Raw genomic sequence first — 26,666 nt, forward strand, 5'->3', positions numbered from 1 at the left:
TAACAAGAACAGAACTATAGGTGCCAGACGAGAGAACGCAGGGTTTGCGACTAGCCATTAATTTGCGAGTGACAAAGTAAGGCACTTTTTCCTTTACCCAGATCTCTTGGACAGCCTGCTTATCAAGATACACGAGACAATACCGAGAGGAGGCAGCATGGCCGCCATTGCAGTTGATACAGTGGGGGGGGGGGGGGGGGGGGTAGGCGGACAATCGCCCTCGTGCTCATCCCTACCACAAGTTACAGATTTGGATCGGTGTCGACAACTCGTTCAGGTGTCGTTGAAACGATGACACTGGTAACAGCGCATCGGGACCGGAATATATGGTCGGACTGTGATAAATTCATAGCTGCTTTGATCTTGTATGGAAGCACTACTCTACCAAAGGTGAGAAAAAGAGTGTGGGTGAGCACTAAGGAGGAATCTGATCAGAAAGGTAAGACTGGATTTCGGCCTCGGTCAGACCGTCGAGAGCCTAGTGTAAATAATACCAAGTTACGAATTCAGAGTTCTATGGAACACGAACAGGGCAGCCATGGGGAAGCGAGGCGGCAAGAGGTTGTTGCGCTTGAGAATCAGAAGTAATCTCCAAAAGCAAAATGCCATTCCGTAAACGAGAGCAGGATATCACAGGGACGGTAATTACACCAACACCTTTCTTAATAATAAACGGATTTACCGTGGCATATGACTGACCGTCTTCAGTGCATGAGACCACGAGGAGCCGTGATGCAGCGGGAAGAGTCTTTGAATCGCTAGCCTTATTACGTTTACGTTTCGTAGACGTTGATTGGGAAGATGATTGGCTCATTGCGAGAAAATCCCCCACGATTGCCAGCGTCCCCGATGATGCCCTACTTACAACTGGGGGCTCGCTTCACAAGGGGGCGCACACACCTTAGGTGATGGTTCACACTTCAGGTCACAACTCCCGAACACCTGATAGAGGGGCCAATCGGCAATTCTGGAAGATTGCAGCTCAGGCAATCACCCCTCCCTGGACCTGGCCTGAGCCAGGGCGTAAATGCAAACCGTACCTGTCGACCCGGGGCTGGGAATTACGCTTTACCCAGTCACCTGTTATGCGTCAGACGTGTGGGCCGGCCTTCAGGAGCACACAGGGAGGAAGAAGAAAAAGAGGAACCTCAAAAACCGAAACGGAGGAACGAGAGGAGAAGGGACACAAAGAAGGGAACGAAAAACAGTGGTGAGACTGTTCTTATGTCAGCGACAGACAATGCGGAACATTCGCAATAACACCCCATACATGTTCCCCAAGGCAGGGGAGAAAGAATATCAAGAGGTTAGACATGCAGCACGGAAGGGAAAAGATGCCGCAAAGGCCCCGGCCCCGTGGTAGCCAAGCACGAAGTTTCGGAAGAGTAGCGAGCCCTCTGTGGTGACGGGTGGGGGGGGGGGGGGGGGGGGTTCGAGCACTGTACTTCACTCTGCTTGACTGTAGAGGCAGTGTGCTACATTCTACCATACTATACATGGACTGCCTTGTGCTATAATGTGGAGTAACGCACTAGCACTGTGTTTCACTGTACTGTACAGGCATTTTATTGTGCTATTTTGTACTGTGCTTGCGTTGTACTGCGGTGTACCGTACTGTACGACCAATGTATTTTATTTAGTTGTGCTGCACAGATACTGTACATTGCTGTACTGTATGGACACTGTTTTCGCCGTGCTATATTCTACTGTACTGTACTGTACAGCCATTGCATTCCACCGTACAATACTGTACAGACACTTATCATACTGTAGTGTATGGGCACTGTACCACTCTATACTGTACTGTACGGGCACTGTGCTTCGTTATACTGTATTGTATGCACACTGTACTGTACAGACACTCTACGTCTTTCTACTGTACAGGCACTGTACTTCGTTACTGTGCTGTACTGTACTGTAGGCTGTTATTATTATTTGTAATGTCTTCTCCAGCAACAAATTTCCCACAAATCTTTCGAAATCGGCTATCGTTTTTTTCATTTTATAATTCCAATGCGCACGTAAGTGTTTGTGAATACTTTTGATGACGAACTGCATATCTGATGTAGTGGAGACACGAACTGCAATGTTTATTCAAAATTCGCCATCGATTCGATGTTTTGAGCTGAAATATATCTGTTTTCACAATCGGCACTCTGCAGACATCAGCATCCACTGGAATAAAGTCATTTAATACAGTTTCACAATGTTTAAAGATGACTTATTTTTTGCTGTTGCGCATAAAAAATAAATCATTTAATGTAGCTGGATTTAGAAACGAAAACCATGAAATGATTTGGACATAAAATTCACTTATTTTGAATCTTATTTCATCTACTTCGACACACTACACAACAAATCCGAAAACTGAAGTTTTTTTCGTAGAGAGAAGCGGCGATGTAGCAGGAGCAGCAGCCGTTGGTTGATTACTTCAGTGTGGCAAAAAACGACAAGAAAGCAGGGGGAAGTCGCGTCTATAGAAAACAGGTACACGATTTCGTCAGTGAACGATATTTATTTTGTGTTAAAAGAAGAAAAAGTGTGTTAAATTAAATAGGATATTTTCGCAGCTACAGTATTATTTATTGGTAACTGATTTTTCGTGAACGTCTTTCTCGGTATATACTACATATATTAAGCTAAAGTAAACACTAGTACCATAAACTGCGTCTCTTGGTAACAAATAACTGCGCAGTTTGTGGTACTAGTACAGACGGTGAAACGGAGGTTGTTACATTACACCACAATATCCGCTCGTGAATTGTCGATGACGGCCTGCCGTGACAGTACCGTGTATGGGATGATGTGACACGCGTTTGTTCCCTCGGCCGTAAAGCCGACCTAACTGGCGAGAAATTAACTTAACCCTTCGACAGGCAATTTCGCGTTAGCCACTTTTATTGGAAACAAGCGTGAAAAACATATCCGTACTGCGAAACATTAAAATTAACATGACGCTGTAAATACTGCTGACATTACTAAAATTTTTGGAGTTGTTTTACACTGATTTTATTACTAACTGGTCGTATTACTAGGGTTTGTTAAGTTTTATTACACTGATTCTACAGGGTGAGTCACTAACTATTGTCACCAACAATAACTCCGAAAGTATGATAGTAGCTGAAAAGTTTGTGGGACAAAAGCTGCATGGGATAACGGGGGCCATAATATGACGTTGGCTTTCCGTTGCTAGGTGGGGTCGCTTGAGAGATATGAAGGTCAACTTTTTTTTAATGGGATGCTATAGTTTGGTACTTATTTTCTGATAGCGGGTATAGAGACGAATCCAATGATGTGCAACAGTAAGGTCTTTGAAGGTCAACGAAGGTCACAAAAGGGGCATGAACGTCCACTTACAGAAGGTGTTCGAAGTAATGAACATTGGTATCAATGCAGAGCTGCAATCTTCTTATCGTGGACTGAGTGGTATTCCTCATCACTTCGGCTCTCATCGAAACACATGCTCTGACAATTCTCTCTTGTATATCTTCAAGTGCAGTAAGAACGTCTTTATAAACAATGTCTTTTACGAGTCACAACGAGAAAAAATCTTGAGGTGTCAAGTCTGGCGAAAGAGCCGGCCACGACACATCTCCTCCACGTCCAATCCAACGATTTGGGAATTGTCTCTGCAGCTCATTTCTAGCCATCAGCGAAAAATATGCCGGACACACATCGTGTTGATACCACATTCTTTCTTCCAGTAACAATAGCACTTCCTACCATTAAGATTTCCTTCGATGAAATAGGGGCATATAATTCTGTCCTCCAGAATCCCACACCATACATCAACCGACCACGGTTTCTGGTGTGCAACTTGCCGCAGCCAGCATGCATTTTCAGTTGCCCAATAATGCATGTTATGCAAATTAACATCTCCATGGTTCGTGAATGTAGCCTAGTCAGTAAATAAAATCAAATTGATAAATGTTTCATCCCTCTGAATCTGAAGTTGAGCCCATCGGCAGAATTCAATGCGAAGCATAAAATCCGTACCAGTTAATTCTTGGTGGAGACTGATAAGGTAACGATAATATTTATGGCGATGCAGAACACGAATAACACTACTTGGCTCATGCCAGATTCCTTGCGATTTGACGCGAACTAACACAAGGATCTCGAACCACAGTGGCAAGAGTACCAATTTCCGTTTCCTCGTTAGTAACTTTCCTTTGCCGTATATGTTTCCGATGCGTTAAAGATCCAGTTGTTTTCAATTTATCATACACACATTCGAACGAATACATCATTCATATTCGCTTGATTCGACATACTAGTCTTACCGTTCCTATTAGTGTCGTATTGCGAAAAAACCGTCGAATGGTGTTTACATGTCAATGGCACGTTAGATGGATACGCTGTATTCGGTTAATATTTACTATTTGCACAATGTACAAGCGAGAATTGTCAGAGTATGTGCTTCGATGAGTGCAGAAGTGATAAGAAATACCACTCAATCCATGATAAGAAGATTGCAGCACTGCATTGATACCAGTGGTCATCACTTCCAATACCTTCTGTAAGTGGACGTTCATGCCACTTTTGTGACCTTCGTTGACCTTCAAAGACCTTACTGTTGCACATCATTGGATTCGTCTCGATAGCCGCTATCAGAAAAGAAGTACAAAACTATATCATCCCACTTAAAAAAACTAAGTTGACCTTCATATCTCTGACGCGACCCCACCTAGCAACAAAAAACCAACCTCATATTATGGCCCCTGTCGTCCCGTGCAACATTTGTCCCACAAACTTTCCAGCTACTATCATACTTTCGGAGTTATTCTAGGTGGCAATAGATAGTGACTCACCCTGTATAATGAATAATTTACTTCTCATAGCTGCAGAGTTTTCTCTATAGAGAAGGGTAAGACGCAGTCTGAACGTCAGCACACACACTTTCCAACTACATATATTTGAGGAAACTGTTCTCACGAAGTACACCGCTTTTATTTTCTTTTATTTATTTATTTATTTAAAAATTTTACATGACATCTTTACACTCCCGCCAAGCCCGCGACGACAACAATATGGTCTTGTGTTTTTGGTGTCTGGTGCTGCCATTTGAAAATCTAAGCTATCGTGTTTCAAGGGGTCGTGACCAAATTGTCAAAGCCAGTCACGGGTGACAGCAACATGGAATTCAAGTAAAATGGAAGTTCCTGTAACCTGACTAGCTCGAACCGTAGGTCATCCGAATATAAAAATCCAGATAATACGGAAAATCAGGAAAAATTAGATTGAAGTTGGTTGAAGTGCCATAAACACACATGTTGTATTTCTTTTCATATAAACGAATGAATTGTACATTATTTTCGTATAACTTTTGAGTGGATATTGAAAAAAAAATCAGAGTGAGTTTACTACATTGAAATAACCAGTAAGTTTCTTTTCAGCCAGATCCGTTCGTCATTTGTGAGCAGCAGTACGACCACGCAAGGTGTTTCACCGGAATTAGTACGGCTGAAGATGTTTCCGCCTGACGTTCGAAACGAACCGTTATTTCGCCCGGCTGCGCTGTTGCCTCTCTACGTGGCATAAGTCTTCATGATGAGCGCCAACTTTGTCCGATCATCCATCGTTATTGCTTTCACTGTCTGCAGACGAAGAAACAGCGGTAGTACACAAGTGTGGCGGTTGGCCGAACTTAAATTTAACGATCGTTGCCATCGCCAATGGCTACCTTTATTACTTACGAAGTATCAAATACTTTGGAGTTACGTACTTAAAAAAATAAAAGAAAATGACCCAGGTGAACCGGAGATTCGGATTAATGAGAGCCGAATAAACGAATGTACAACTGGGAGAGGGGGGTAGGGGACGTGGTACACAGGAGAAACTGCACGAAATACTTGTGGTTACAGGATGGGTGTGACTGGGATACGACACAACAGGCACAAAATAACCTCTGAAACTGTATGCTAGATGCAAAGAAATGGCAGAATTTTTATGAATAATGTGATTTTAATACCGGGAAAAACTGTATAGCCTATACGTAATTGTAACAGAGATACTAGATTAACACATATGGGAATCTCTGGAAGAAAATAGACGTCAGTTTCAGAAATCACTGTCGTGTAAATTTGAGGAAGAACCTGTGATACCACCGTGCAGTAATCATGAGAATGAGACGAGAGAGATTAGGATGAGTACAGAAGCATATAGACAGTACTTTTTGTCTGGCTCAATTTATATTAATAAAATTGTAAATGAAACTTCCTGGAGGGTTAAAATTGTATGCCTGACCGAGACTCGAACTCGGGACCTTTGCCTTTCGCTGGCAAGTGCTCTACCGAAACCGGCACGGTAGCTCAGCTTGTTCGGTAGAGGGTTAGGCGCCCACTGCAATAAAAAACTAAGTCAACAGCTCGACATTGAACCTGAACGGGTGTCATGGGACATCCGCGACGAACAAATGCAATGAAAAAAGAAAAAAGGTCGGTAGAGCAATTGCCCTCTAAAGACAAAGGTCCCGAGTTCGAGTCTCGGTAAGGCACACAGTTTTAACCCGCCACGAAGTTTTATATCAGCGCACACTCCGCAGCAGAGTGAAAATTTCATTCTAAAACTGTAAATGTTGGTTTGTCCAAAATCTCAGAAACTTGTAGACCGATTGTGTTGGAATTTTGCCACAGCGTTGCATTCTAATATAGGCGTACTTTTAGATAGGTGTTTTTATTTTTTGTTGTTTTTGTTTATATATTTTACATTTATTCAAAATTTTTGACTTTTTTTCTAACAACGTTTCCCTGTTATTAAGATTAAGGAAATTGTACTGCACGTATTAAGAAAAACAGGAGTATAAAACCACACGCGTATTCCAATTGAACGTAGCGTCAAAATTTCAAGACATTCGTAGATTTGCGATTGGGAACATTTAAAGTTTCCACAGAAATACAAAAGAAGAGGTTCGTTTTTTCAAAACCTCAAGTCTCCGAAAGTTCTTCATGGATTGCTTTGAAATTTTGACACAACTTTACGTTCGAATACTGAACTGCTTTTATGTAACTACTGGAACGCCATACGGTAAACATGTAATAAAAGGGGAAACGTTATAAAAATGTAAATGTTCGTTTGTTCAAAATCGTTAATCTCCGAAAGTTCTTGATCAGTTGCTTTGAAATTGTGACACAACGTTGACTGAACAATATGGTTGAATTTTAGATGCCTTATTCTCTAGTATATGCATATTTTTAATATATATATATATATATATATATATATATATATATATATATATATAAGGGGGAAATATTGTTATCGAAAATCTCAACATGTAACTTTCCGATTTACTTCAGATTTTTACACATTTCTGTAAAAAAAGTTTAGGGACATATAGCTTTCATACACACACACACACACACACACACACACACACACACATATATATATATATATATATATATATATATATATATATATATATATATAATCGGGGTTTATGATTAGAATACTACTACACAATCTGAATATGCAATAACAATAAAACAAGGCTCAAGGTCAGGGATAGGTGGAGAAGAGGAGATGGACAGAGGGGTGTGAGGAAATGGACAGAGAGGAGGTCGAAAACAGCTGCCCTTCGTCCCTCCGCCGGCACCAGAAGCGGCCGACTCACCACGGGCGTTATCCTGTGCGCCATCAGCTCGGTGAGGAGGCGGTTGTAGTACCAGAGGCCCTCCTCGTTGACGTAGTCGACGGTGCCGCGCGGCAGGATTCGTGACCAGGAGATGGAGAAGCGGTAGAAGTCAAACTGAAGCGAAAAGAAAACAGACACAAGCGGTCAGAGGCGTTACTGTTTATTCGTATCTAGTTTATTACACGAGACTTATACTAGACAGGAAATGCACTGAAATCCACCAGTAGTGTAAAAAATGTGTACGTGTCTAGTTCTCCATCACTTTTACTTGTCAGCTCTTCCACACCCACCCTTCGATCTCTAAAGGTGCTACAATTGTCTTGCCTCAACTGTATTTTTTTCCAGACAGTACGTCTAATCGCTAAGCAGTTTCCTTGAAAAACTGATCCAGGCGTTCCAGCGCTATGCTTGCAAGCCAAAAACTTTCACAGACCCGTCCACACAAAGCTAGGAACCACGGGTATCGTACTCCCACGGTAAATGTCTACTGGTAATAATGCGTTTGACGTTCCAGAACTGTGGCAGCGAACACACACACTCACACACACACACACACACACACACACACACACACACACACACACACACACACACCACCCACCCACTAACGCGCACAAGCGCTTATACTTTCAAGGTGAGGCACTTAACTTTTTCACTTAGGCTTACTTCTGACCTGTTATTTTCACCTAGACTTACAGTGGCCAGGGGCTCGCAGAAGAATAAGTGATACGTTCTTCTAGCTTCATCAATAACGAGATACTGATATCAGCTTCGGTTTTTCAAACATTACTGTTTTCAACACCAGAGTAGCAGAACTCAATGAAACGGACTCCGTGATACAATTATTCTGTAGATCTTGGATTGGAAATACTGTGACTGCAGCGATTTTTGTTTGTTCCAGCCTCTGAATGGCGCACGACCTAGAAATGTTTAGGGACTCTCCAAGGAAATTTGCGCCGCCCAGTTACGAGACAGTGTCATTCTTGTGCGCCCGACTCTGCAATGGCTTGAACATGTTTCGCACCAAAGAAAACCTACATTGGTGAGATGTCATTCAGCTGGCGTTAAGGTGAGACGGTTTACTTTCTTTGCCTCCCAAAATGTTCATCAAATGATCAGATTTCCATATGAACCTCTTATTCTTGTAAAAGAATACTTGTTGGTGACAAGAGTATAAGCATTTGGAAGCAAAAATTTACTACACTCCTGGAAATGGAAAAAAGAACACATTGACACCGGTGTGTCAGACCCACCATACTTGCTCCGGACACTGCGGGAGGGCTGTACAAGCAATGATCACACGCACGGCACAGCGGACACACTAGGAACCGCGGTGTTGGCCGTCGAATGGCGCTAGCTGCGCAGCATTTGTGCACCGCCGCCGGCAGTGTCAGCCAGTTTGCCGTGGCATACGGAGCTCCATCGCAGTCTTTAACACTGGTAGCATGCCGCGACAGCGTGGACGTGAACCGTATGTGCAGTTGACGGACTTTGAGCGAGGGCGTATAGTGGACATGCGGGAGGCCGGGTGGACGTACCGCCGAATTGCTAAACACGTGGGGCGTGAGGTCTCCACAGTACATCGATGTTGTCGCCAGTGGTCGGCGGAAGGTGCACGTGCCCGTCGACCTGGGACCGGACCGCAGCGACGCACGGATGCACGCCAAGACCGTAGGATCCTACGCAGTGCCGTAGGGGACCGCACCGCCACTTCCCAGCAAATTAGGGACACTGTTGCTCCTGGGGTATCGGCGAGGACCATTCGCAACCGTCTCCATGAAGCTGGGCTACGGTCCCGCACACCGTTAGGCCGTCTTCCGCTCACGCCCCAACATCGTGCAGCCCGCCTCCAGTGGTGTCGCGACAGGCGTGAATGGAGGGACGAATGGAGACGTGTCGTCTTCAGCGATGAGAGTCGCTTCTGCCTTGGTGCCAGTGATGGTCGTATGCGTGTTTGGCGCCGTGCAGGTGAGCGCCACAATCAGGACTGCATACGACCGAGGCACACAGGGCCAACACCCGGCATCATGGTGTGGGGAGCGATCTCCTACACTGGCCGTACACCACTGGTGATCGTCGAGGGGACACTGAATAGTGCACGGTACATCCAAACCGTCATCGAACCCATCGTTCTACCATTCCTAGACCGGCAAGGGAACTTGCTGTTCCAACAGGACAATGCACGTCCGCATGTATCCCGTGCCACCCAACGTGCTCTAGAAGGTGTAAGTCAACTACCCTGGCCAGCAAGATCTCCGGATCTGTCCCCCATTGAGCATGTTTGGGACTGTATGAAGCGTCGTCTCACGCGGTCTGCACGTCCAGCACGAACGCTGGTCCAACTGAGGCGCCAGGTGGAAATGGCATGGCAAGCCGTTCCACAGAACTACATCCAGCATCTCTACGATCGTCTCCATGGGAGAATAGCAGCCTGCATTGCTGCGAAAGGTGGATATACACTGTACTAGTGCCGACATTGTGCATGCTCTGTTGCCTGTGTCTATGTGCCTGTGGTTCTGTCAGTGTGATCATGTGATGTATCTGACCCCAGGAATGTGTCAATAAAGTTTCCCCTCCCTGGGACAATGAATTCACGGTGTTCTTATTTCAATTTCCAGGAGTGTATTTTACATGAAAATAAAATTTTGTTTCCACTTTTTTAAAATTCTTTTTGTATACCTGTGTTATCAGCACAGTGGCAAAAAATTATAAATGAAAATACACACACAAAAAAAGTTTTGCATCACCCCGGTTCCCAGAACTCCTGAAGACAGAAGTTAACTGTGGATACTGTACCACAGACACAGTACCTTTGACTGTTCGGAGATGTCACTAAACCCGCTCAAAGATGTAAACAACAATGCATGAGCAGCGCCTATTAGACGGAGGGGTCCGACATCCGATCTGTTCCAGTCATTCCACCAGGAATGAGCTACTCGGCTCGTGTTGACTGTAGTTCAACCATGCCTAGACGGTCAGTACCGCGGTTCGATCGCGTCCGCATTGTTACTTTGTGCCAGGAAGGGCTCTCAACAAGGGAAGTGTCCAGGCGTCTCTGAGTGAACCAAAGCGATGTTGTTCGGACATGGAGGAGATACAGAGACACAGGAACTGTGGATGACATGCCCCGCTCAGGCCGCCCAAGGGCTACTACTGCAGTGGATCACCGCTACCTACGGATTATGGCTCGGAGAAAACCTGTCAGCAACGCCACCATGTAGAATAATGCTTCTCGTGCAGCCACAGGACGTCGTGTTACAAATAAAACTGTGCGCAATAGGCTGCATGATGTGCAACTTCACTCCCGATGTCCATGGCTAGGCCCATCTTTGCAACCACGACGCCATGCAGCGCGGTACAGATGGGTCCAACAACATGTCGAATGGACGGCTCATGATTGGCATCACGTTCTCTTCATCGATGAGTGTCGCATATGCTTTCAACCAGACAATCGTTTGGAGGCAACCCGGTCCGGCTGAAAGCCGTAGACACACTGTCCAGCGAGTGCAGCAAGGTGGAGGTTCCCTGCTGTTTTAGGGTGGCATTATATGGGGCAGACGTACGCCGCTGGTGGTCATGGAAGGCGCCGTAGCCGCTGCACGATACGTGAATGCCATTCTCCGACCGTAAGTGCAATCATACCGGCAGCATATTGGCGAGGCATTCGTCTTCATGGACGACAATTCGCGACCACATCGTGCACATCTTGTGAATGACTTCCTTCAGGATAACGCCATCGCTCGACTAGAGTGACCAGCATGTTCTCCAGACATGAATCCTATCGACCATGCCTGGGATTGGTTGAAAAGGGCTGTTTATGGACGACGTGACCCACCAACCACTCTGAGGGATCTTCGCCGAATCGCGTTGAGGAGTGGGACAATATGGACCAACAGTGCCTTGATGAACTTGTGGATAGTATGCCACGACGAATACAGTCAAGAATCGATGCGACAGGACGTGCTACTGGGTATTAGAGTTACCGGTATGTACAGCAATCTGGGCGACCACCTGTGAAGGTCTCGCTGTATGGTAGTACAACATGTAATGTGTGGTTTTCATGAGTAATAAAATGAGCGGAAATGATGTTTATGTTGATCTCTATTCCAATTTTTTGGACAGGTTCAGGAACTCTCGGAACCGAGGTGATGCAAAACGTTTTTTGATGCGTGTAATAGGTAACATAAATGAAAGCAAATATGTGACAAAAAACATGAAGACATTATTATGTGTCGCATAATGTCTGTTGGTGAAATTTTTAAAGAGGTTGTCCAAAGTGACAAACGTTCGCATCAAGTGCCTTTCATGGACGCTGCATGACTGAGGAACTCACAGGTGTCGCGGTACCTGGAGTAACCGCCTTACAGGCAGCAGTAATTCGCCCTCCCGCGTCCTTCACACCCTTGAAACCAGCTTGTAGGCCACACGCTGTACACGAGGGCAGGGGAAGAAGTCTAACAGCGTCAGGACAGGGGATTGCGCTGCATACCTGTTAACACCACTGCCTCTTTCCACCCACCAATTTAACCAACTTAACGCATCTGCTGCAGGTGAAGAATTACGGACAGGACATCCATCGTGTTGCATGCACACTATTTGACGAATTAATAGCCGCACACGTTGTAGTAACAAGGCTACTCTGCACGTTTCAAGATTTTAAACATGGCTGCAACACGTCTTTGCCGGTCAGCGGGACTCACTGAAGACAATTCTTCTCCACTCAGTGAGACTCCTGGCCAAAGACGCGTGTGGAGACGCCCCAGGCAGAGGTGGGATAACAGCCCAGCTGTCGCCTGCTACACGGTCCGACGACCAGGAGTGACGGTCTGGGGTGCCATTTTATTTCATGGCAGGATCCCTCTGGTTGTCATGTGCGGGACCCCCCACACCACAGCAGTACGTCCAAGATATTCTACGCCCCGCTCTGTTGCCCTTCATGGCAATCCATCGTGGGCTTACATTCGAGCGACATAATGCATGCCAGCAGAAAGCTTGTCTTCGTGCTCGCCAAACCCTACATTGGTCAGCGAGGTCACAGAACCTGTCCCAAACTGAGAACGTATGGAGCGTTATGGGCAGAGATTTCCAACCAGCTAGAGATTCTGACCATTTGTCGCGCCAGTTGTACAGAATTTCGCACGATATTCCCAAGGAGGACACCCAACAACTCTGTCAATCAATTCCAAGCCGAATAATTGCTGGCATAAGCGCCAGAGGTGGACCAAAGCGTTATTGACCTGCTGAAGTTGTGTAACCCTTTCTTCTGAATAAATCATACAATTTATTTGGAACTGTTGTAATACGTCTGTGTATGTACATCACGTCTACCGTTTTTCGTCCCATTTAGATAATTCCTTCGTGGTGTGTCGGTTTTCTCTCTCTCTCTCTCTCTCTCTCTCTCTCTCTCTCTCTCTCTCTGGGAGAGTGTATTTATCCTAGCATCGTACGTCTCAAGTCTTTGGGTGTCTGTTGCCACGTCTACTTCATAAGGAAATCGAACACTGCAACAGTACTCTAGAACTGGTCACATTACTATCGTGTATGCCATTCCCTTTCAACGTTCACTGCGCTTTCACAGAAGCCTTCCGACACGTCTGACTCTTCCACTTTTCAACTGCTGCTTCTGTGTAATCGTCCCATTTGATATGGCTCCTCAGAAGCCGTCAGTCGTAAACACTTGTACGTTGTGACGAGCCAGCAGATGGTGGTCGGCTAGCCATGTGGTCGCGTACTGCCGGTCTCTCTCCGCCAGTGGCCACCCACACTTAGGTTTTCTGGGGTCTCCTAAAGAGCTTCAGGTGAATGATGGGGCGGTGCCTTTGAAAGGGCGCTGTCCATTTCCTTACCCGCCATCTCCCAATACTCTGTTTCTACTGATCTTGCCGTCGACTGGAACATCCTTGTTTTTTGGATAATTTTATGGTTGCACGTACGAGAGACGTGGCAGCAAGCTATGAAACTACGTGGAAACTTCCCGTGTCCAATGGGTCTCCTATGGGCTTACAGACTTTTGCAAGGTAGAGGTTGAATACTTAATGACGCCGCGGGATCCTTTCAGTACTAGGATTCCTGTGACATTTCGTACCCATAAAATAATAACAGTAACTCTTGCTGTAAACATGAATCTGTCGATACAACTCTGTCGAAAACTGCAAATGTGGATACGGCGGCAGTGTTTCAGAGACGGTGAAGCAGGTAATGCTCTACTGCGTCAGTAAGGTGAGAACACAATACAGGATCAGGCATGCCTCACTAGGAATACAGTGCACCAACAAACTGAACTGGAACTGCACTCGATTAATCTTGATAACTGACGGTCTTACAAATACGATGGGGCTACACAATGGTCATTGGCGAATGTACTGCGACCGTACAATACTAAGAGTCTGTGCATCAACGGCAACCCACCCTGACACAGAGCCAGAAAATAAGTTTATTTATTTTTAATTTTGCTTACATTTCCTTTTCCGAGTAGTCATCAAAGGACGTCTTTTCCAAACATCATGTTGTGCGTAAGAAAGTGCTACATATCGTATTTGTGTACAAACATTTAATATATAATACATAATCTAAAGTGGCTAATATGTAATATACACAGATTACAACTATTTCAGTGAATACAGACATTTTTAATTTTGTTTTAAAAGCATCCCCAGTATTAGCTCTTACGGATCATACCAATATGTTGGACCACATCTACTGATGTACGGATTGTGGTCTGTTTTTAATATCGTTCTCTGTCTGTAATAACCATGTTTATTTCTTGTGTTGTGGTTATGTACTCATTACGTTTGTATGTGTGGTCCTGATGGCTTACAAACGTGTGGTATATACATGGAAGGACGATTCATGAGGTAACTATTTTGAATGAAAGAGGTAATTATTTGGGATAAAAGCATAACGACAAGTTTCTCTGTACCCCAGACCATGTGTCACCAAACAGCTCTCGCTTGCAGTACCAGCATTCTGCCAAGTGCATAGCAGCAGCACAAACCCCATAACTCATAAATGGGAAAATTGTGTTGCATAGGGGGGCAGGCACTACGGAAGTAGTGTGCGACAAGTTGATAATTTGGACCTGGCCGTGAGTGGGGCTCGGATGGGCGATCACGGCGACCGCTGGCGCCAAGCAGGAAATCCGGGTTCGCGTCCCGGTGTAGCGCAAGTTTAAATTGCTTTGAATGACCTCATGCGAATGACATCGGTAATTCACGTTCATCTCGATACGATATCATCGATACACACTGAAATGGAGGCAAAAAATGGTAGGGCAACTTTACGTAACTGTACGACCATTATTTATGCCAAGTGCTGTATAATTTCGGTTTTGCTGAAAATTTATAGCAGCCAATCCGTTGAATTTATACACGTTTAAATCAATATGCACCTGCGGGTAAGATCTGCGTATGACAGTCTGAGTCATAACCTCCGGGCTATGCACATTTCTAAACTTTTCTGTTTATTTTTAGGCACTCACAATAGACAGCAATACGACTACCATCTACGACGCGGGGAATCATTATGTTCGATTAATATTCTAGTTTAATGGTATGCTTACGTGTTATCAGCAGACTGGTTGATTCCATTTTTCTGTTCGATATTTCACCGACCGACCAAGACTGCTGGATCCGTCGTCCAAATATTGCGCACACCATGGAAACAACAGTTCGCTTGAACAACTGGAAGCGCACCTTTAACCAATCATACCTGAGACATCAAAATGTTTTAGTTTGGTTAAACGAAAATGACAAACACGGTAGCTGAAAGTAAAAGCGGTACAATTTGGCCGTAAAAATTCTGAATGTCTAATAGCTAGCAAACTTACTGCATACAGTAGCTCCAAATTCGCTGTGTTTCGTCATACTTTTACTTTGACGTACCACGAAGCCATTTCGCGACGCTATCGTAACACAACGCAATAAAACAGAAATTCGGCGATACGACGACATACAGCACAATACGTAAAAATAGTGATGGCTTTCTTTTCATTCCCTAAAACAAAACAAAAAAGGTGACTTAGGGTGTGTGACACTTGGCCACAAACAGGGGGAATGCTGTTCAAAGCTTTAAGTAAACTTCAGTCCAGATACTGAATGCAAATTATTAAGATGGATATGGGATGAGTATACAAAATTCACGGTAGTTTTGAACGGTTTCTGACTGTACTAGCGATGTCATGACAATGAAAGTCTGCAGAGCGCTTCTAGACAAACCTTAGCCGCATCATGGTCACGTGACGAGAACAATTTCGTTTTGAGCATCCGAATGCTCATTCAACACATATTTCTTCTGTATGAGGTGAATGAACGAGCTCAGAGGTCAAAGCGATAGTTATGACAACCAAAGTAAAGAATTTGACGATCTGCAATTTTACATTCGTGATGGCACGAATACTCTCGAATAAACGCCATACCGATTCCACAGCCGGAAAATTCAACAGAAGCGAAGAGTGAAAAGAGGACATACTGTGTTCCAGCGTTCAGAAACTCCTACGTTGTCTTCAGTTGTAAGGAAAACCATTGTATTTGATATCAAAATAATGAACACAGTGCTAATACCACTGTGTAGTAAATACATGCACGACAGTATCTGGTGAGAAAGCTGTCATCGTTTGACAGATAGAGCGACACTAGCACTCAAAATGGTGAGAAAGCAGAGTGTCACATGCGTCATAATGATTGTTTTTAATTATATTCTACTTAATTAACGGAATGGTTTTTAATTTTTGCGTTCAATGCGTTAGTTAGTTACTAAGAGAAATAAATTATTCCGAAATGCACGTAAAAATAGCCGAATCACACTGTTTCAATTACATAAGCTACAGCTCATTCATGAAGAAATACTTTCGAATATGTTTATAAAATGGTTCAAATGGCTCTGAGCACTATGGGACTCAACATCTGAGGTCATCAGTCCCCTAGAACTTGGAACTACGTACACGTAACTAACCTAAGGACATCACACACATCCATGCCCGAGGCAGGATTCGAACCTACGACCGTAGGACTGAAGTGCCTAGAACTGCACGGCCACTGCGGCCGGCGAATATGTTTATATCCGCAGCTTATTCCCCATAAAGCAAGAGAATATAAACACAGTTCACGCGTGAGAAACATATATTTCTGTTGTTATCTGATGTAATTATGATAGGCATCTTCCTTGATACTTGAAACTTTTTAAGGAACGAAATGAATCACCCTTTCTTACTCTTCATTAGACTTTCTAATACACGAATGCTTCAAAAGCGAATGTGTTGAAGATTATTCCCGTTTGTTGCTCAGATTTACCAACAAGGGAACCTCCCCATCGCACCCCACTCAGATTTAGTTATAAGTTGGCACAGTGGATAGGCCTTGAAGAACTGAACACAGATCAATCGAGAAAACAGAAAGAAGTTGTGTGGAACTATGAAAAAAATAAGCAAAATATACAAATTGAGTTGTCCATGCGCAAGCTAGGCAACATCAAGGATAGTGTGAGCTCAGGAGCGCCGTGGTCCCGTGGTTAGCGTGAGCAGCTGCGGAACGAGAGGTCCTTGGTTCAAGTCTTCCCTCGAGTGAAAAGTTTACTTTCTTTATTTTCGCAATGATCCGTCGGTTCGTTCATTGACGTCTCTGTTCACTGTAATAAATTTAGTGTCTGTGTTTTGCGACCGCACCGCAAAACCGTGCGATTAGTAGACGAAAGGACGTGCCTCTCCAATGGGAACCGAAAACATTTGATCGCAAGGTCAAGGGTCAACCGATTTGTCCACAGGAAAACACGTCTGATATATTCTATACGACACTGGTGACGGCATGTGCGTCACATGACAGGAATATGTTGTCGACCCACCTAAGTTTGTACACTTGGTGAATGGGTAAAAAGACTCTTCTACCTTGCCCGGTTTAGGTTTTCTTGTGGATGTGACAATCACTCCCAAAAAAGTGATGAAAACATAAGAGTTTGTCACATAAACTGCAACAAATGAATGCAACAGTTTCACAGTGGCACAGTTTTCCCTGTGCTCTGTCAAAACATATGTTTGTAACGTTTTCAAATTTTTCCGTGTGTAGACCGTCAGATCCTGCATATGTCCAAGCAAATCTGAACATGTCCTGGAATTTTGGAGAGCGAAGTTGATTATGTGTGAGTGCCTGAACTTTGATAATTGTCTGAAAATAAAGAAAGTAAACTTTTCACTCGAGGGAAGACTTGAACTAAGGACCTCTCATTCAGCAGCCGCTCACGCTAACCACGGGACCACGGCGCTCCTGAGCTCACATTATCCTTGATGTTGCCTATCTTGCACATGGACTACTCAGTTTGTATATTTAGCTTATTTTTTTCATAGTTCCACACAACTTCTTCCTGTTTTCTCGACTGATCTGTGTTCAGTTTTTCAAGGCCTATCCACTGTGCCAACTTATAACTAAATATGAAGGGGGTGCGATGGGGAGGTTCCCTTGCAAGAATTGTGGAAATGCTTTCTCCTGTGTTGGGAAACAGTGTTATTGCTTTTGACGTTTTATTGTCATGTCTGTGTGATTTCCCCTTAAGATACAGTTGTGGTGACTTATTTGATACGTTAAATAATGTAAGTATTACATTTCGTCTAGCTTTCCTAAGTTCCAGATTCACCGATATGGCAGAAAGTGTAGCAAATAAAACTCTGCTTTGTTGGATAGATATACGACGTCCTTTTGTAAAAGGTCAGGTCTTCAGGTGTTTACCAGCAATTTTTTGTTATTAACGCAAAAGGACGACATTTCTGTGCATTACAAGAGAATTGTAAATAAACTGTCCCGTAATGCACCGTTTCGTACCTCGCTAGGTCATTAGGAAAGTAAATAATCACAAATGTGGTGTAACTTTTTAGTTATTGTCGATTTTTATGGCACTGCACAAACTACCTATTGTAAAAACTATGTTACACATTAATATAATTGTTAATATTCGCACTCATCCGATATCGTATTGAGAAGTGTCGATTTGTGGTCGCTAGGGACGCTGCTATCGCTGGGGTAACAAACACGAGACGAAGTGTCGCGACTGTTGTGTGGGGCTGTGGTGATACTAATATACACTGCCTGACAACGGAAGTGAAGCACCCAGAAGGGGGCAGGAAATGAAATGAAATGAACCTTCAGGTTTGAGAGGGTACATGATGCTATTTCAGTGATTACGAAATCGAGTCACGTATACAAAGTGCTTGGCCGCATGATCCCACCTGTCAGTTTGAGTTCGCACGCGATTAGTCCTGGATGCAAGCACTGATTCCGTGTATCCTCTCCCTCTCCCTCTCCTTTCCCGAGGCAAGCTGGCCCACGTGTGTTGCAGCTGGTCTTTCATAACCTGTACACTGGCACTGGGGTGTAGTTTACGTACGTACCATTGGGTCGGATCTGGATATCTAGATGACCACGGGAGTACTTCCAGCATCACGGAGACAGTTCAGAGAGACACGTTCCATATGTGGACTGGCATTTCCAGCTGGGAAATGAGGCCATGGTACTGCCGCTTGAGAGGATGAGGACGGGGGATGCCCCTCAGCCTCTGCCAGCCGTGCGCTGTCGTTATACCCGAGGGCTGCCTCCGCCATGCCACCAGTAGCGGCGCTGCTCTGGCTCTCCGAAACGTTGGAAGGCTGAGGCCTCTGCCAGGCCGCCCCACCATAGTCGCCGGCGGTGGATCATCCGGGGAAGTGAGGAACCGCGATTCATTGCTGAACACCGACGACGCTCACCAACAGTCCATGTTTCCCGGTCACTGCACCAGGCTTTTTGTGTCGTGGTGTTGAAGGCAGACTACGCATGGGACGGTAACTCCCCGGTCCGATTGCTTCCAGTCTGCAGCCAATGTTGCGGGATGGAGCAGAACTTTGCAAGGAGTCCCTTTACTTGTTCTCGAGTGGCAGGCGCAGGAGTGTGACGGTTGCTGTGTGCTTTGTGCACAGTAGGCCGACCCTCTCTTGTGGTGGTCTCACGTGGTCGACCGGGACATTCACGACAAGTTTGCCTGCCCCCACATTCCCACGCAGTCCAACGTCGGGCCACTGTCGCATGAGTACGCTCCACAGACCTGGGTTCTCCATGATTCAAATAGGGAAGCTACGATGAGGCCCCTTCCAAACTGCGTCAGGCGCTGACAACGCCGTCTCACATTAATACACGTACCTCCGTGTCCTTCACAGCGGTCACTCAGCGTCTGGCGTTGTTCACCGCTGCCGTATACAGGGCGTCCATAATTAAAGTTTCTGTTTCAAAACGCACTACAAAGAGAACCACTGCTCAGAATCACGTCGAATTTGAACAGTATGTTATTGACGTACGGGGATACAACATGGAACAAAAAAATTAAAGAAAACTTGCCAATAGATGGCGCTTGGAGGGTCAGATAACGCGCTCTAGAAGACGCGCGGCACACGGCTATTCCTCAGTTTGGATCCGAGACTGCCAACATGACTGCCTCCATGAAGATCTCGTGCTGCTGGTAAAGCTCTTTTAATAAGTCGGTGACTGTACGGTGCCTAAACTCGAGGGTCTCAAAAAGGCATTCCTAAACGTCGGGAAAAATGATTACAAATCTCTGTACGTCCATCTTTATACTCGATAGTTACGGGGCATCGGTTGTTCAATACAAAATGTCGAATCGAAACACCTTCAGGCGTCTTCCAGTTTCACTTTGGCTATTACTTTCAGTGTTACATTACGCCACGTTCATGGCCACTGACCGACGTTCAGGACGAATCCCACTCTTGGACAGACAAGTCTGCAGGTGATGATCGAATGCATCGCTTAGTGACTCTATTGTGGCCCCATTTTGACTGTAAAATGGTTCAAATGGCTCTGAGCTCTATGAGACGTAACTTCCGAGGTCATCAGCCCCCTAGAACTTAGAACTACTTAAACCTAACTAACCTAAGGACATCACACACATCCATCCATGCCCGAGGCAGGATTCGAACCTGCGACCGTAGCAGTCGTGCGGTTCCGGTCTGAAGCGCCTAGAACCGCTCGGCCACCGCGGCGGGCTTTTGACTGTACAAGAGGTGGAATTCGTCCTACACGGCGGTCAGGGCGCCAGAACATGGCTTAATGTAATGCTGAAACTGATATAAAAAGTGAAATAAAACAGTAAATTTAGACGGCTTAAGGTGTTTCGATGTCTCACTTTATAATTCCTACGAAATTCGAAAAGACAGGTTCTTTTCAACTGCAATGTGGCAGAGGGAGGAAAGCAGTTGAGGCCACAACACTAAAGGAGGGGTCGAACAGAGGTGTGCAAAACGGAAGTGCATGGGGAACTGCGCGAATGTTAGACACACCTGCGGGCACGGTGCATAAAATCCTACGAGACATCATGCGTTGCTATCCTTACAAGGTCATCCATATTTGGAGTTGCATCCTGCTGACCTGCCAGCAAGACAAAGTCTCTCTGGAGTTTCTTGCTCGCATGGAAGTGGACAACGAATGTCCATGAAACATTCTGTGGACAGACAAAGCCGATTGCCATCTACAAGGGCATATCAATGTGCAGAAGTGCAGAATACGGGCAACGGAAAATCCGTTCGCACATCAACCGGTACCACTTTATTCGGCTAAAGTGTCTGCGTGGTGTGGGTTGACTTCATCGTTTACCGTAGGGCCATATTCTTTTCGAGGAGATGAGTCCTGCGGGTCCTGTTTACCTGTGCCGTCACTGGTAAACGCTTTGAGAGTCTTTGACCCACCAACGTCATCGCAACCCTTGTACAGTGTAGATGTGTGGGTAGGATCATTTTTATGCAAGGTGCCGCTCCTTTGCAAGTTGCACAGCCAGTGCAGCGGCTGCTGCAGAGTCCTTTTGGAACTGGTAAAATTATAAGGCGTCATTTCCCTACAGCATGGTCGTCCAGATCTGATCTTAATCAGCGTGACTTCTGGATTTGAGGTTGTCCTAAAGGCTTGTGTTCAGATTTTGCGGCGTTCGATGGACTTACCTAACTAACAGTGCCGCAACTATTGACTGCCGAACTTGTGCAGTGATGCACATTGAACAGTACAGGTAGTGCAATGTGCAACTCAAACCATACTGCAGCTACGTTAGCCCACTTCAGATTTTTTTTTTTTGTCTGCTAATCACCACGGCCGATTGCTGAGTGTATCATTACGTCACCGACGGAAAGGAGCAAAGCAGCTTAAATCACTTAATAAATGCAAGGCTTCCGATCCAGATGGTATACCAGTCAGGTTCCCTTCAGAGTATGCAGATGCAACAGCTCCATATTTAGCAAATTATATGCAACCACTCGCTCACAGAAAGTCCCGTACCTAAAGACTGGAATGTTGCTCAAGTCACACCAATATGCAAAAAGGGAAATAGGAGTAATCCGCTGAATTACAGGCCCATATCACTAACGTCGATTTGCAGTAGGGTTTTGGAACATATACTCTATTCGAACATTCTGAACTGACTCGAAGAAAATGATTTAGTGACACATAGTCAGCACGGATTCAGAAAATATGTTTACACTCATGAGGTAATGACTGCTATCGATAGGAGATGTCAAACTGACTCCATATTTTTAGATTTTCAGAAGGCTTTCGACACCGTTCCTCACAATCGTCTTCTAACCAAATTGTATGCCTATGGAATATCGCCTCAGTTGTGCTACTGGATTCGTGATTTCCTGTCAGAAAGGTCACAGTTCGTAGTAATAGACGGAAAGTCATCGAGTAAAACAGAAATAATATCGGGCGTTCCCCAAGGAAGTGTTATAGGCCCTCTATTGTTCCTGATCTATATTAACGGCGCAGGAGACAATCTGGGTAGCCCTCTTCGATTATTTGCCGATGATGCTGTGATTTACCACCTTCTAAAGTCATCAGATGGTCAAAATGAATTGCAAAATGATTTAGATAAGATATCTGTGTGGTGCGAAAAGTGGCAGTTGACCCTGAATAAGGAAAAGTGTGAAGTTGTTCACATGAGTACTAAAAAAAAATCCGTTAAATTTCCATTACGCGAAAATTCACACAAATCTGAAGGCTTAGGGATTGCAATTACATACAACCCAAGCTGGAACGATCATATAGATAATGTTGTAGGTAGAGCAAACCAAAGACTCCGATTCACTGACAGAACACTTAGAAGGTGCAACAGATCTGCTAAAGAGACCTTACACTACACTTGTCCGTCCTGTTCTGTAGTATTGCTGTGCGGTGTGGGATCCGCATCAGATGGGACTGAAGGATGACATCGAAAAAGTATAAAGAAGGCAGTTCGTGTTGTAGTTTCTCAAAGTAGGGGACATAATGCCAGAGACATGATACGTGAATTGGAGTAGCAATCATTAAAACAAAAGCGTTTTTCGTTGCGACGGGATGTTCTCATGTAATTTCAATCACCAGTTTTCTGCTCCGATTGCGGAAACATTCTTTTGGCACTTACCTACATAGGTAGAAATGATCATCTCGATAAAATAAGAGGAATGAGAGCTCGCACAGAAAAATTTAAGTGCTCGTTTTACCCGCGCGCCGTTCGAGAGTGGAACGACAGAGACATAGCTTGAAGGTGGTTCATCGAACCCTCTGCCAAGCACTTAATTGTGAATAGAAGAGTAATCACGTAGATGTTGACCCAATAACCATACAGAAAGCTGAGTGTGTTTGACATGGTCACGGTGTGGCCCTAACAGATTCTGCTCTTCACGGGCAAACCGTCACAGGAGAATACCACCGAAATCTGCTCACGAGACTGCCGAAGGCTTTCCAAGGGAGTGCCTGTGCTCGACGGCCGGCTGGAGTGGCCGTGCGGTTCTAGGCGCTACAGTCTGGAATCGAGCGACCGCTACGGTCGCAGGTTCGAATCCTGCCTCGGGCATGGATGTGTGTGATGTCCTTAGGTTACTTAGGTTCAAATAGTCCTAAGTTCTAGGGGACTGATGACCTCAGAAGTTAAGTCGCATAGTGCTCAGAGCCATTTTTATATGCTCGACAACAACGCCCGCCCGACCTCATTCTTTCGGCTGCCAAGTTTTACCTCACTCCTCTCTCCCGGTAGTCTCCTGACATGCCAGCCAATGACTTTTTCCTCTTCCCCTCGGGTGAAGAACCAAATGCCTGGAAGACGTTTCCAGAATGATGATGAAGTGATTTTCGGTGTGGAATTTTTTCGACGTGACACTTAAAAAAGTCCGCGAGCAGCCGTCGTGCTAACTAACCTGGACGATTCGAGAACTAACAGGGAGCGTATTCGATCGAGTTGGAGGCCGATCCCGGTCACAATCGACGTGAATGGGAGAAACTGACTCCAAGCACAATTCTAACAGCCTGTCTTCCATTCATTAAGCGTGAGCTGCTTCAGAGTCCAAGCTCTTTTCGGTAAGAATCCTTGTTGCAGCTCACATGTAAGGTTGATGCATAAGTTACTAGCGTTTTTGTTCTGAATGTCGGTATTCCGGTTGCCAAGGGTTTATGTATGGAATGTCGTTTTTTATTTGTATTTCACTGTTGCTATCTGAGTTGACATTTGTCATTTATAGATAGTGCGTGGATCTGTGGACGCTAAAAATTATGGTGCCAAGTGGATAAATCGGAACATTTCCGAGCACGGCAAGAAAATAACTTTCTAGTTTTAAGGAGGATTGTTTTGAGATTAATGACTCTCCTCGTTCAGGAAGATCTTTGGGATTTGATGAAGATCGTTTAAACTCATTAATCCACAGTGATACCCGTCAGTGTATTCAAGAACTGGGGAATGTGAAGAACTGTGATCGCTCCACCATGGTGTGGCATTTACGTGCAATGGGGAAGGTTCAGAAATCAGGTGTACGCTCCAAGCCAAACTCACAACAATCAGCAGGTGGCCATACGTGCATCTCTGCTTGCTGGTCATCAATTGGCTCGTGAACAACATGGACAATTCCTATCCCGTATCGTTACTAGTGACGAGAAATGGTGTCTTTATGCTAACATAAGGAGAACAAATGACTGGTTGAGCCCAAACGAAGCAGCAACTCATAGGACCAGGGCCTCCGTGCACCCACAAAAGATAAAGTTATTCATCTGGTGGTTGAGCGACGGTATGGCGCACTACGAATTGCTTCCCCAGGGTGTAACCATCACTGTTGACATTTATTGTCAACAACTGGGAAGTCTTGCAGACGCAGTCCAAGGACAGCGACCAGGAAGACTGTGTAAAGTGATGCTACTCTAAGACAACGCCTGCCCGCATTCTGCTAAGTTGACAAAAAATGCTATACGGGAGTTGATCTGGGAAGAAGTCATTCCGCACCCACCTTAATGACCAGTTCTTGCGCTCTTAGATCTTCACTTTTTCCGCTCCCTATCGACGAACCGTCAAGGAACTACCTTTCTGGATGAAAATATGCTCCGAACGTGGCTCGACGAGTTCTTTGCCTCAAAGCCACCGTCATGTCAACAATTCCGGAATCGAAAAGTTACCTCAGACTACTGTTAATAGTGAAGGAAAATATACTGTCAATAACTAAAGTCTCTGTTAAGTGTACTGAAAAACGCTACGAACGTATGCGCCAACAAAATAATTTTCGCGATTCATCGTTCCAGACCCGTTTCTTATATCACGTGCAACATGCATAACTGCAAATTGTGTGTAAGGTCACATCATTGTAGCTTCCAGCAGTGAACTAATTTTTTTGCATATAATCATTCGGTTAAGAATGATTTTGAAGTAATAGGCTTAACATCAGAAGAGGCACCAATGTTAGCACGGAATAGGGGATCATGGAGGAATTTTATAAAGGGGACTATGCTCCAGACTGAACGCTGAAACGCATAATCAGTCTTAAATGATGATGATGATGATGATGATAATCAACTACACTACTGGCCATTAAAATTGCTACACCAAGAAGATATGCAGATGATAAACGGGTATTCATTGGACAAATATATTATACTAGAACTGATATGTGATTACATTTTAACGCAATTTGGGTGCATAAATCCTGAGAAATCAGTACCCAGAACAACCACCTCTGGCCGTAATAACGGCCTTGATACGCCTGGGCACTGAGGCAAACAGAGCTTGGATGGCGTGTACAGGTACGGCTGCCTACGCAGCTTCAACACGATACCACAGTTCATCAGGAGTAGTGACTGGCGTATTGTGACGAGCCAGTTGCTCGGCCACTATTGATCAGACGTTTTCAATTAGTGATAGATCTTGAGAATGTGATGGCCAGGGCAGCAGTCGAACAATTTCGGTATCCAGAAAGGCCCGTACAGGACCTGCAACATGCGGTCGTGCATTATCCTGCTGAAATGTAGGGTTTTGCAGGGGTCGAAAGAAGGGTAGAGCGACGGGTCGTAACACATCTGAAATGTAACGTCCGTTGTTCAAAGTGCCGTCAATGCGAACAAGAGGTAACCGAGACGTGTAACCAATGGCACTCCATACCATCACGCCGGGTGATACGCCAGTATGGCGATGACGAATACACGCTTCCAATGTGCGTTCACCGCGATGTCACCAAACACGGATGCGACCATCATGATGCTGTAAACAGAACCTGCATTCATCCGAAAAAATGACGTTTTGCCATTCGTGCACCCAGGTTCGTTGTCGAGTACAGGCGCTGCTGTCTGTGATGCAGCGTCAAGGGTAACCGCAGCCATGGTCTCCGAGCTGATAGTCCGTGCTGCTACAAACGTCGTCGAGCTGTTCGTGCAGATGGTTCTTGCGTTGCAAACGTCCCCATCTGTTGACGCAGGTATCGAGACGTGGCTGCACGATCCGTTACAGCAATGCGGATAAGATGCCTGTCGTCTCGACTGCTTGTGATACGATGCAGTTAGGATCCAGGACGGCGTTCCGTATTAACCCTCCTGAACCCACCGATTCCATACTCTGCTAACAGTCATTGGATCTCTACCAACGCGAGCAGCAATGTCGCGATACGATAAACCGCAATCGGGATAGGCTACAATCCGACCTTTATCAAAGTCGGAAACGTGATGGTACGCATTTCTCGTCCGTACATGAGGCATCGCAACAACGTCTCACCAGGCAACGCCGGTCAACTGCT

At 45.1% G+C, this 26,666-nt stretch overlaps 1 protein-coding gene across 2 annotated transcripts in view; it reads right to left on the minus strand.

The window, feature by feature from the left end:
• LOC126419131 (myrosinase 1-like) overlaps nucleotides 1-26,666 on the minus strand; it is a 553,078-nt gene that overhangs the window by 136,906 nt on the left and 389,506 nt on the right. For both annotated transcript variants that reach the window (XM_050086237.1, XM_050086238.1), the window contains exon 4: nucleotides 7,616-7,750. In XM_050086237.1, coding sequence (XP_049942194.1) covers nucleotides 7,616-7,750 — 135 coding nt within the window. The remainder of the gene's footprint in view (nucleotides 1-7,615; nucleotides 7,751-26,666) is intronic.

This window comes from Schistocerca serialis, chromosome 9 (assembly GCF_023864345.2).
Source record: "Schistocerca serialis cubense isolate TAMUIC-IGC-003099 chromosome 9, iqSchSeri2.2, whole genome shotgun sequence".
Classification (NCBI taxonomy): Eukaryota; Metazoa; Arthropoda; class Insecta; order Orthoptera; family Acrididae; genus Schistocerca; species Schistocerca serialis.